General features: G+C 37.7%; 1 protein-coding gene across 2 annotated transcripts in view; it reads left to right on the top strand.

The window, feature by feature from the left end:
- The window catches only part of NPHP1 (nephrocystin 1), a 58,834-nt gene that overhangs the window by 22,431 nt on the left and 23,835 nt on the right, over nucleotides 1-12,568 (top strand). For both annotated transcript variants that reach the window (XM_019807791.2, XM_011234541.3), the window contains exons 12-13: nucleotides 10,636-10,710; nucleotides 12,458-12,568. In XM_019807791.2, coding sequence (XP_019663350.1) covers nucleotides 10,636-10,710; nucleotides 12,458-12,568 — 186 coding nt within the window. The remainder of the gene's footprint in view (nucleotides 1-10,635; nucleotides 10,711-12,457) is intronic.

Genomic DNA, 12,568 nt, shown 5'->3' on the forward strand with positions numbered 1-12,568 from the left:
CGGGAAATGCAAGTTAAACCCCAGTGAGAGAGATCCAACTATATGCTATGTATAAGAAACCCACCTTAAATATAATAAATATAGGCAGATTAAAAGGAGAGGGATTGAAAAGGTAGACCATTCAAAAAGATAGTAATATTCAGAACAAGGAAAATTACCAGGAATAAAGAAACACATTACATGATAAAAAAGACAATTCACCAAGAGGACATAATAATCCTAAATATGTATATACCTAATATTAGAGCTTCAAAATACATGAAGTAAAACTTGATAGAACTGAAAGGAAAAACAGGCAAAGCCACAGTTAGAGTTGAAAACTTTAACACTTCTCTCTTAGTAATCTGTGGGACAAGCAGACAGAAAATTAGTAAGTATATAAAAGAACTGAATTAACACCATCAACAAACTGGATCTAATAGACATTTGTATGACAGTTCACCCAAAAATAGTAAAATACTCATTCTTTCAAGTGCATGTGGAACATTCGCCAAGAGAGATGGCCCTGAATAAATTTAAAAGAAATCATACATTGAATGGTCTTTGATTACATGGAATTGAATTCGAAACCAGTCGCAGAAAGATAACTGAAAAAAATCCTTAAATAATTGGAAATTAATGGATTAAAAGGAAGTGTCGAGGGAAATTAGAAAATAATTGGAACTGAACAAAAAATGAAAATGTGCCACATAATTTGTGGGATGTTGATAAAGCATTGCTCAGAGGGAAATTTATAAAATTTGATAGTCTCAAATTGATAGTCTAAGCTCCCTCCTGAGAAGGTGATGCTTGGGTTGAGATCTAGGGATGAATAAGCCTTAAGAGGGTGAAGGGAAAAGGGAAGTGTGAACCTAGCCAAAGGAGCAACATAGGCAAAGACCTTAGTCGGAAAGGACTTGGGGAAGACCAGTTGACCAAGTGGAGAAAACAAGAAGTATAGGATTGAAATGGGAGACGTCAAGAAGGAACACAGTGTAAGACACTGTAAGCCATGATGTAAGGGAGTTTTGTCTTTATCTTAAAAACAGGGAAAGTCCTTGGAGGAAGTAATATAGTTTAGATTTATGCTTTAGGAATATCTCTGGCTCTTCTTTGGAGATGAATTAGAGGGGGGCCAGAAGAGACATGAGTAGACCATTTAGGGGCTATGGCACAGTGTGGTGGTCAAAGGGCAGCAACGTCGCCTCCAAAAAAACAAAATCTGGAGCCATTTGCCCCAGATTAACCCTGGTTCCACCAGCTCAGTGTAAGACACTGACCAAATTACTTGGCCTTGCTCTCTCTCCCCTTTGTCATCTAGCACACATCTCTTGGGGTCCATGTGAGGACGAAATAAGTTAATGTAACCAGTAAAGCACTTAGAACATACATAGAACATGTTAAGTGTGGCTAGATGAGATGTGAGGCTAACAACGACTAGGGAAGTGGAGATGGAGATGAGAACTATGGCCAGAAGGATATGTAGACCATAAAAACCACAATTTGGTAATGGCTTAGAAATGGTGGGTGAAGAAGAATGGGGTGTCAAACATGACCCGCATTCTCGGTGGATGGTGGTGACATTCATTGAGATAGGGAGCATCGAGAGCCGATCTGTCCTGGAAGAGTTTGTGGGTTTAGCTTTGCTCATGCTGAGTATAGTTCCAGCTCCCAGTGCCTTTTTTCTTTCTGAACTTGTGCCGTTGTAATGATCCTCCCTCATTTCTACACACCCCGTATAAAGCCACTGCCACTAAGAAACCAGTAGGTGTCATCAGTGACCAAGAAAAGATGAATTGCCTTCTTGGCTGAGATCTGGTTTAATACTTCTTCACTTTACTTCTCCCTGTTCTCATATATGAGAACCTAAAGATTGGAATTTTATTTAAATAACATATCAGAATAATAGAAGTGATTCATTTAAAAACAAAAAGAAGTGAATTTATGTAACTAATTTATGTCCAATTTCCAACTGACAAGTTTTAGAAGATATTTAATAGTTACACAAATACTCATTGCTATTTAAGAGTGCTTCCCTAATTACAAATAAAAAGCATTATTATTAAAACTGTACATACACCGAAAACCATATCACACAGTATGATATTTACTTCAACAATCAAGCATAATTTAGAAAACTCAAGAGAAAATCTGTTGTATTTACCCTTATTTTTACTCTTTTCATTGTTCTTCCTTCCTTCCTGATGTTCAAAGATCATATCCTTTCTGTTTAGAGAATTCCTTTAAAGCATTTTTTCTGTTGGCTACAGATTCTCTTCATCTTTCTTTATCCAAGAACGTCTGTTTCCCCTTCATTCCTGAAGGATATTTTCACTAGATACAGAATTCTGGTTTGGCTCTTTTTTTTTTAAACACTTGAGAAATTATTTCACTTCCCTCTGTGGTTTCTTTCTTTCTTTCTTTTTTTTTTTAATTTATTTATTTGACAGAGAGAAAGACAGCCAGCCAGCGAGAGAGGGAACACAAGCAGGGGGAGTGGGTGAGGGAGAAGCAGGCTTCCGGCTGAGCAGGGATCCTGATGTGGGGCTCCATCGCTGGACCCTGGGATCACGCCCTGAGCCAAAGGCAGATGCTTAACGACTGAGCCACCCAGGCGCCCCTCCCTCTGTGGTTTCCGATGGGAAATCCACTGTCACTAGAATTGGTGTTCCCGGGGCGCCTGGGTGGCACAGTGGTTGGCGTTTGCCTTCTGCTCAGGACGTGATCCCGGCGTTATGGGATCGAGCCCCACATTAGGCTCCTCCGCTATGAGCCTGCTTCTTCCTCTCCCACTCCCCCTGCTTGTGTTCCCTCTCTGCTGGCTGTCTCTATCTCTGTCAAATAAAATAAAGTATTTAAAAAAAAAAAAAGAGTTGGTGTTCCCTTATTGATGTTATTTCTCACTACTTTCAAGATATGTGTTTACTTTTCGTACTTGTCCTTGGGCGTGGATTCCTTGGATTTATCCTGCTTAAGGTTTACTCAGCTTCTTGAGCTAGGTTTGTGCCCTTTGCCAAATTTGGGGATATGTTAGCCATTATTTTCTTGAATACTTTTCTAGCTCCAGACTCTTTTCTAGAAGGACTCTGATGACATGAATATGAGATCTTTTGTTATAATCCCACTGAGGCTCCGTTTATTTTTTTCCATTGATTTTATCTTAGTTCAGAGACATAAATTCTGTTTTCCTATCTTCAAGTTCACCAATTCTTTTCTCTCTTCTTTATTCATCATTTGATTCTGTCCAGTGAGTTGTGTGTGGTTGTGCACATGTGTGTTTTTTACTGTGGTTATCATATTTTTCAGTTCTAGAATTTCCACTAGGTTCTTCATTTTATTTTCAATTTCTTTGTTGAGACTTCCTTATTTCTTTCTTGACACTTTGTATTTCTTTCTGTATTTTAAATTTGTTTGAGACACATGGGTAGTTGCTTACTGAAGTATTTTTTGGCGTCTGCTTTAAAATGCTTGTCAGATAGTTCCAACATTTGTGTCGTCTCAGTGTTGGTGTCTGTTGATTGTCTTTTCTCATTCAATTTGAGATTTTCCTGATTTGTGGTATGATGAGTGGTTTTTTCTTGTATCTTGGACATTTTGGGTGTTAGGAGTTTCTGGATCTTATTTTAACTTCCATTTTAGCAGGCCTCTGACACCGTGCTGTCAAGGGAAGGTGGAACCACCTCACTACTACTACTGGGGAGACAGTGTGCTTCCTGACTTGGGGGCCCTAATATAAGTTCAGGCCCCTCACAAGGCCTCCATTGACAGCACTCACTGTGTCATTCCTCAGGACCTATGATCCCTACCTAGCCAGTCTACTTTCCTGTTTCCATATTGGGCATTACATATAAAGTAAAAATAAGGCTTGTTTCATTATATTAAATTTTACATAAAAAAAAAGTGAGGGATACCTGTGTAGCTCAGTCGGTTGGGCACCTGCCTTTGGCTCAGGTCATGATCCCAGGGTCCTGGGATTGAGTCCCACACTGGGCTCCTTGCTCAGTGGGGAACCTGCTTCTCCCTGTGCCTGCTGTTCCCCCTGCTTGTGCCCTCTCTCTCTCTCTCTGACAAGTAAATAAATAAAATCTTAAAAAAAGAAAAAGTGAACTTGAGTTAATGATATGCATGCTAATTTAGGGAGAAGTTTACTAATGTCTGCAGGTTTGCAGTGCATCAGAAAATGAGATGGGGAAGCCTAGGTGGCTCAGTTAGTTAAATGTCCGACTCTTGATTTCAGCTCAGGTCTTGAGGTTGTGGGTTCAGGCCCCATGTTGGGCTCCAGCCTCCTTAAATAAATAAATAAATAAATAAATAAATAAATAAATAAATAAATGGATAGATGATAGATGTGATAAAACAAGTATAGTAAAATGTTAATGGTAGATTCTAGGTGATGAGTATATGGGGGTTCACTATATGTTTCTTTTAACTTGTCTGATATGTTTGACACATTTCCGAATCACCCTTTTGGAAAATAAATTGTAAACCCTTAAATACTCACTGAGAAATAATACATCAACTAATTACCCATCTGTTTTGCCAATAATAAGAGAAAGAGAACGCAAGCCTAAATCTCACATTTAGAATCTTTCTTATCTTGGGACATTATAATTTTCCAATTTGGTTACTTGTTTCCTTTTATTTCTATTTTATACTCCATCTTATTTTTATTGGAATTAGCAGTATTTTTAAAAATATGAACTATTTCCAATATATAGCAGTGTGCAAAGAATGGCATAACAGACACCCATGGCCTTATTACCTAGTTCTGTTGAAGCCCCCAGTTTGTAATATGTACTCTGACTTTTAAAACAAAAAATAAGTGCTTTCTGCACAATTTTTCTGTAAGCTTAAGACTTCTCTTTAAAAACAGTCTTTTATTTTAAAAATAAATGCTGCAAGTATGATTGAAGCCCCTCAGTATGCCCCTCCCACATCCTATTGCTTTCCTCAAACCTCCATATGGGTAACCCCTATCCTGAATTTTATTTTATTAATTTTATACAGCCTAATTTTTAGTATTCCCATGCTTTATAAAATGATATCATATCCTTGTACCCCTGCAACTTTCTTTTTTCCCCTCAACATTATGCTTTTGAGATTTATCCACGTTGATGGATTCTGCTCTTGGTCGGTCATTCTTTTTAACTGTTGAACAGTATTTCATTATATGGTTATACCACAGTTTATCCATTATTCTCTTGAACATTTTTACTATTACAGTCTTTCAGTGAACATTCTCTTACATGTTTGTGTCACGTGAGACAAGTCTAGAATATATATATAAGTGAACTTGGGAGTAGATTGCTGGATGGTGGATTGCCGTGTGAGATAACACCAAATTACTCTCCAAAGTTCTTCCAGGTAGTACAGTCACTAGCCCTGTATGACAGTCCTGTTTCTCCACATCTAACAACTGATATTACCTCACCGATGTTTTGGTTATGAAGCAGAATCTTTTTGTAGTCTTGGTTTTCATTGCCCTGATATATAGTGTGTTTTTAAATGTCTTTTTGTCTGTTTCTTAGCCAATCAGATTTCCATCATTCTGAATTGTGGATCATGTCTTTTGCTCATTTTTCTTTTTGATTTTTATAAATTTAAATTTTTCATTCGGATTTTCAAGCTTCGTATAACTTAATATAACGTAATATTATGTTACATATATAATTGATTTGTAATTCTTTTTTTTTTAAGATTTTATTTTTTATTTATTTGAAGAGATAGAGACAGCCAGCTAGAGAGGGAACACAAACAGGGGGAGTGGGAGAGGAAGAAGCAGGCTCATAGCGGAGGAGCCTGATGTGGGGCTCGTTCTCATAACGCCGGGATCACGCCCTGAGCTGAAGGCAGACGTTTAACGACTGCGCCACCCAGGGGCCCCTGAAATTATGACTTTAAAAGGTAGTAAAACAGGGGCACCAGGGTGGCTCAGTCAGTTAAGCGTCTTACTTTGATTTCAACTCAGGTCATGATCTCACAGTTGTGAGATCGAGTCCCATGTTGGGCTCTGTGCTAGGTGTGGAGTCTGCTTAAGATTCTCTCTGTCCCTTCCCCTCTCACTCCTCCCCCCACTCCCTTCCAGATAGATAGATAGATAGATAGATAGATAGATAGATAGATAGATAGATAAAATTAAAATTAAATGGTAAAACATGAAGTCAGAGTGGTAATTGATTGACATAGTTATTTCCAATCTGCCTTTGCCTTTTCATTTAAAAATCTGATTTTTATCATGAAACTTTTTGAACATTCACAGAAGTAGGGAGAATAGTATAATTCTCAAGATTTTGTTGTACTGGGTGATCTATCCCCAATGTTTTTCTTCATTTTTAATAAATAAAATAAAATAATAATAATAATAATAAATAAATAAAAATGTTGTAATGAGAACTTTTGACATTTCATTTTACTCCTGCATATATGTATCAACATTTATGCATGTATAAACATATAAACATTTTCTTACATAGCCACCATTGTCACACCCTGCAATACAAGAATCATTCCATGTTTCCATCTAATACCCAATCCATCTTCAGATTTCCCTGTTATTTAAAAAATTTTCTCTTTTTTTTAAAGATTTTTTTATTTATTCATTTGAGAGAGAGATCAAGAGCATGGGCAGTGGGGAAGGTAAGAAGGAGAGGGAGAAGCAGACTCCCTGCTGAGCAGAATGCCCGACATAGGGCTTGACATGGGGCTTGACATGGGGCTCAATCCCGGGACCCTGGGTTCACGACCTGAGCTGAAGGCAGACGCTTAACTGACTGAGCCACCCAGGGTCCCCTAAATTTTTAATCTAATTTAAGTGATTTAAGGTTAAATTAAATAGTTACATGTGTCCAGTGGCTACTATATTAGGTAGTACAGTTCTGGAAGATTTCTCTGTTAACTTCTTTATATTATCATTAACATGTTTCTCTATTTACCTTCCCCCTGCCTTCTTATTTCCTGAAGATGAGCTAGTTTTGGTAGCTATAATGAACTGGAATCTTTTTCCTCTTATGTTTTCTAATTGGTTATGATTGATGTAGAAAGCTATTGTCGTTTGGAAATTGATCTTGTATCCCAAAAATTTACTGAAATTGCTTATTATTTCTAATACCTTTAAAATACAGCATTACTTACTTTTTATGAGTCTCAGATTTTTTGTATATACATTTGTACTACCTGCAAATAAAGACAGTTTTGTCTCTCCCATTTTTGTACCTCATGTCCTTTTGCTATCTTACTTGTTTGGCCAGGGACTACCAGAAGGGACTGCCTTGTTTTCTTCCTGATATAGATGTGAATTCATCTGAAGATTCACCGATGGGATGTTTGTTACAAGTTGTTGATAGGTACTCTTTCTTAGGTTAATTCTCTTTTGCTCCAAGTTCTCATATTTACAAGTGAATGTTGAATTTTAGCAAATTATTTTCTGCATCTATTGAGATGGTCATTTGATTTTTTCCTTTAATTTGTTGATGTGTTATACCACAATAACAGATTTTCTGACACTGAGACATCCTTTTATTCCTGGGATAAGCTCTCCTTAATCATAAACTTTTTATTTTGTTTAAAAAGAAAACATTGCCAAATTAGGTTCACTAGTATTTATTTGGGATTTTTGCATTACTATTCATAAGTAAAATAGGCTTATAACTTTTTTGTATTGTCTATATCTGGATTGAGTAAATAATATTAGGTGAGCCTCATTTATTATAGTACCCATATATTTAGACTTATTTCCCTTGTGTGGGTCTACTTTCTGTTTATCATCTTTTTTCTTTGCTTTTTTTCATTTCTGTCATCTGTTAAAATATTGTTGTCTGTGTTCCATTTTTTTCTACTTTTGATTTAGAATCTATAGATTATATTTCCATTATTTAAGTGGTTACCCTTTCAATTTTTAACATACCTACTTAGTTATAAATTATTCTCATAAATCTAAAATTATCCTGTATTTCTGTCTTCCTCCTTACCACATCAAATATACTAACATGCTTTAGTTACCTACTGAATACCCTGCCCCCATCTTTTTATTGTTGTCCAGAAGTAAATCTGGCTTTTTTTAAAGGAATTAATATTTAATTACATATACCAACATATTTTGTTCATTTCAATCCTCAAGGGTTGTTTCTTGTGTTGTTAGTATTTGATTTCTTCATGTATCTTTAGAGGCACATTTTATGTAAAAGTTATATTACTCTCTTTCCCTCCTACCTAATAGTGTTGTGGTTGGTACCACCAGCACCACCATTGCCAAATCATAACCAGATTTTATAGTGGAGTTTAGCATTCTTAATCTAAGATTCATTAAAGGCCCAGTAATCGCCTAGGTTCTGAACCAGATGTCATGCCTTCATCTTTCTTCTCCTACCTGCTTAGGTTCATTACCTCCTATGAGGGGGAAGGTTAGCCATCATTTCTTTTTCACTTACTGGCTTCAAGCAGTAGGGCTGTCTCTTGTCTGTCATGTACTGAGTACTGTTAGCCTCTGTAACAGGCAAAGCCAGCTCCTTGCCATCACATCCTGCTTCTAGATTCAGAGCCCTGGAGACCCCCGATTTTACTCTCACCCTCTTCACAGCTTTTCCCTTTTATCTGTGTGTGGTCCATTGATATATTCATCTTACTTTTGAGTCCCACTCTATCTTTTTAACTATCACTCCTTTATGTTTGGAGCAGAGCAGCTATGTTAAAGCATAAATTCAGCATGCTATCTTGAGTGGAAGTCCTTATGTATTCTTAATGCAGTTTACTAAGTGGAAGTCTCTATACTTTTTGAATCCTTGATTACCTCATCCTTTATGTTCTGGTTTTATGCAGAAAACAGAAAGATTCTGAGCCAGTCATTCACCCTCTCTAGCTGCAGTTTTCTCAAATGTATGATGAGGTATTTGGGCTAAGTCCTCTTTAGCTCTCACAGTCCGTAAATCAAGAAAGATGTAAAATTATCAAGCAGAAGAAGTTACTCCTGAATCAAAATCAGGATTCTCCAGGTTGGAAAGATAAAAGCAGAGATAGTGTGAGATCTCAATTTCAATGATTGCAAAGGACTTTTTGGTTATAGAAGTGAGAAAGATTTCTTGAAAAACTAAGAGGAACCTTAGAGTAGATAAGATGCAGTCTTATGTTGAACACCAGGTAATAATCAAAACGAGTTTGTACTCCAAGAGTCCAGGCTGAGAATATGTATTATTTTAGGAAGAGTTTAAATAAATTCCTATATATTAGTTGTTGAAAGAAATGAGGACTTTTCTCTCTTGGAAAACAACTCAGCTACCCAAAAGATAATCCTAGTTGCCTACCAACAGGGACATAGTTGGCAGTGAATTGAATCTGGCCTCATAGGAGTTGTTTGGGATAGTTTCTCATTATTTTTAAGGCTTAGTTTTAAAAGTGCTGTACTAAAATATTGTTATCTAAGATAAAAAACTTAGGGGCACCTGGCTGTCTTAGTCAGAGGAGTGTGCAACTCTTGATCTTGGGGTCGTGAGTTTAAGCCTCATTAGGTGTAAAGATTACTTAAAATAAATAAATAAACTTTAAAAAATAAAATAAAAATTTTATGTTTTCTATTTCTTTGGAAGATGTCAATTTTAGCCATAACTTTATAGAATTTGAACTCCACAGTTTTTGCTTCTTTTGTATTTCACTGCTTTATGTACGTTGTAGGACTGACTTCTTGCAGTAGCATTTTGTAAGAGATTAAGTCGCAGGAGCAATATAACTTACACGGCTGGAGTTCTTGAAGAAAACAGGCTGTGTATCTGGGCTATTATCAGCATTGTCTGTCCTTAGTGGTAGGGTGATGGGCTGCCATAAAATGCTCTTACGGGTCACATTTCTTTTTTTCTTTTTTTTTTTTTAAGATTTTATTTATTATTTATTTGACAGAGATAGAGACAGCCAGCGAGAGAGGGAACACAAGCAGGGGGGAGTGGGAGAGGAAGAAGCAGGCTCATAGCGGAAGAGCCTGATGTGGGGCTCGATCCCACAACGCCAGGATCACACCCTGAGCCGAAGGCAGACGCTTAACCTTAACCGCTGTGCCACCCAGGCGCCCCAACGGGTCACATTTCTTAAAACGTCATTTGTACCTGAAATTTCACTTCCTTTTCTGATAAACCTGTTCCAGATAGTATTTTACTTACTATAATTTATTACTAGTGCAAAGATCTGAGTCTGAGTTTATTTTAATAGTTCTTTCATTATTGTATAAATTAATGCCATAACAGTTTTTTGATACTCATTTTTAAAGTTTTATATGTACTTGATATAAAAAGAAAACAATCACAGAGTTGCACAAACTGAAAAGTAAAAGAAACCCCTCGAGGCCCTCTGTTCCACGCAGTATAGCTGGTTCATTGTTAACTGTTTGGGATGTAGAAGTGGTGACCTGTTTGGTTGTTTTCTTTTTCAATTTTTTAAATTTTACTTATTTTAGAGAGAAGGGGGAGGGGCAGAGGGAGACAGAGAAAAACCCTCAGCAGAACCCCCCACCAAGCATGGAGCCCAGAGCTGGATTCCAGGACCCTGAGATCATAACCTGAGCCCAAATCAAAAGTCAGACGCTTAACTGACTGAGCCAGCCCGGCGCCCCTAGAAGTGGGAATGTTTTAGAGAGCTCTCTACAGCATGATCTCAAATAAGAAAATCTCATTGCAGGTTCTGAGCAACATTCATACAGTCAGAGCTACGTGGCAACCTAAAAAGCCCAAAACATGGACCTTTTCTCCCCAGGTAAGGAATCTGCTAAGGGAATGGAATGAAATGTGAATCTCTTTTACCGTTAAGTGATAGGCAATTAATTTCTGAAGCAAAGCTGTCCGTGTGTATCTCTGAAATAACGTATTTATGTTAAGCATAGAATATATAGGGCCAGATTTGAATCTTGAGATTATTTAATGTTCTTTGAAGACTTTGATAAAAATTATTTTTGTTTCTGACTCATCAGAGTTGTAATTCCTATGAATCATCTCATTCAGTGGATTTCGGGGTTCAATTCTAGGAAATGCCCCCTGATGAAAATGAAAACAAAAAGATAAATTTAGGAAGTGTTTTTCACAAATGAAATCAACCATGCTAATGAGAGCTGTGCTTTCTTCAGATAAAATCAAGGGTGACGCCCGGGGGTGGTACATTATACCCAGGCACTGTCAAGCCTAGAACAAAAAAAGACTGGTGAGGTTAGGTGGCTTCAAACCACGGAGTCCCTATGACATCGATGTGAGTGAACATGAAGATTTGATGTTTTGATGTTCTTGTTATAATATTGTCTACAGTTTATTTTACTTTTTTTCTGCCTCTAGAGTTTCATTACTGTAGTGTTTACTTGCCATAACTAATTCCCTTGGGGCACTGCACCCTAAAAATCCTCCTTTAACCTTTCTCTTACTGCATCCGAAGACCTTAAAGTAGTAAGGATTCAAGGAGAGGGCACAGGGCGTGGAGGAGGCCCAGCCACCCGGTTTGTGTGCTGGAAGTGCCCACGCTTGCCTATCGTGCGTCTCCTGAAAGTCCAGTTTGATCTTAAGGACCTACTGCTTGTACTTCAGCACAACGCTCCGCAGTTCTGACGCTGCATCTCTGTGTACATGAAGCATTTAGGGTCGAATTGCCTAATTTCTTCTGGATATAAAGACGAACTGTTTGGAAAAATAAATAAAAAGAAAGTTCCCCTGTTGAGTGAAATTTAGCATCTGTTAGGTGCGAGACATTGTTCTTAGGCACCGTGGAAACTTCCATGTTGGTGGAGAAGAGACATATACAGGTATGCTAACAATAGCCTGTGTTTATGGAGCTCTGTCCATGTGCCAGGCACAGTGGTAGGTCCTCCTGGGCATGATCTCATGTAATCCCTAGAGCAGCCCTGTGGGGGCGGGGGTGTGTTGATAACCACCGCAAGGGCAGAATGCTATGGTTGCGCGACTCCCAGTGCTGTGGAGGCACAGAGGAGGGTGACATGAATTCCCGCCCTCAGGCTCAGAGAAGGTTTTGTAGAAGAGAAAATAGACTTTGAGGGTTGGGGAGGATTTTATAGGCAAGACAGAGGGGTGTGGTTGTCCAGAGAGAGTAAAAGGAAAGAGCAAACAAGAAAGGAAAGGAAAATTTGCAAGATACCCCTCAGGAGTTGAGCAAATGTGTGTGTGACGTCTTCAATTTTAGTTCTGTTTACAAAAAGCAATGGTTAATTTAAATATTATATATGCAAACTATTTTTATAACACCTCTGAGGACCTCGGTCCAGTACTTGTTTCACATTAACCTCTACTCTAACCAAAGAGTGAGTGAAGATAAAGGTATTTCCCTCAACACAAAACTTAAATTTTTTAACTTGAAATTATTGGTGTAGGTCGGTCCAATCCATCTGCTTTCTTTAAAAGACTGTTATTATGCACAGGTATAAACTACACACAGGCAAGTAGAGCTGAAACCTCCCTCCCATTTTAAATTTTTATTAGTAACTTAGTTTTCTTTATTGTTTCAGGTTACTGGCATCTTGCCCTGCTTGCTCGATGGTGACTGTTTTATCAGATCCAATTCTTCCTCTCCAGATCTTGGACTATTATTTGAACTTGGAATTTCTTATATTCGCAAT

Source organism: Ailuropoda melanoleuca, chromosome 4, assembly GCF_002007445.2.
Source record: "Ailuropoda melanoleuca isolate Jingjing chromosome 4, ASM200744v2, whole genome shotgun sequence".
NCBI classification, from domain to species: Eukaryota; Metazoa; Chordata; class Mammalia; order Carnivora; family Ursidae; genus Ailuropoda; species Ailuropoda melanoleuca.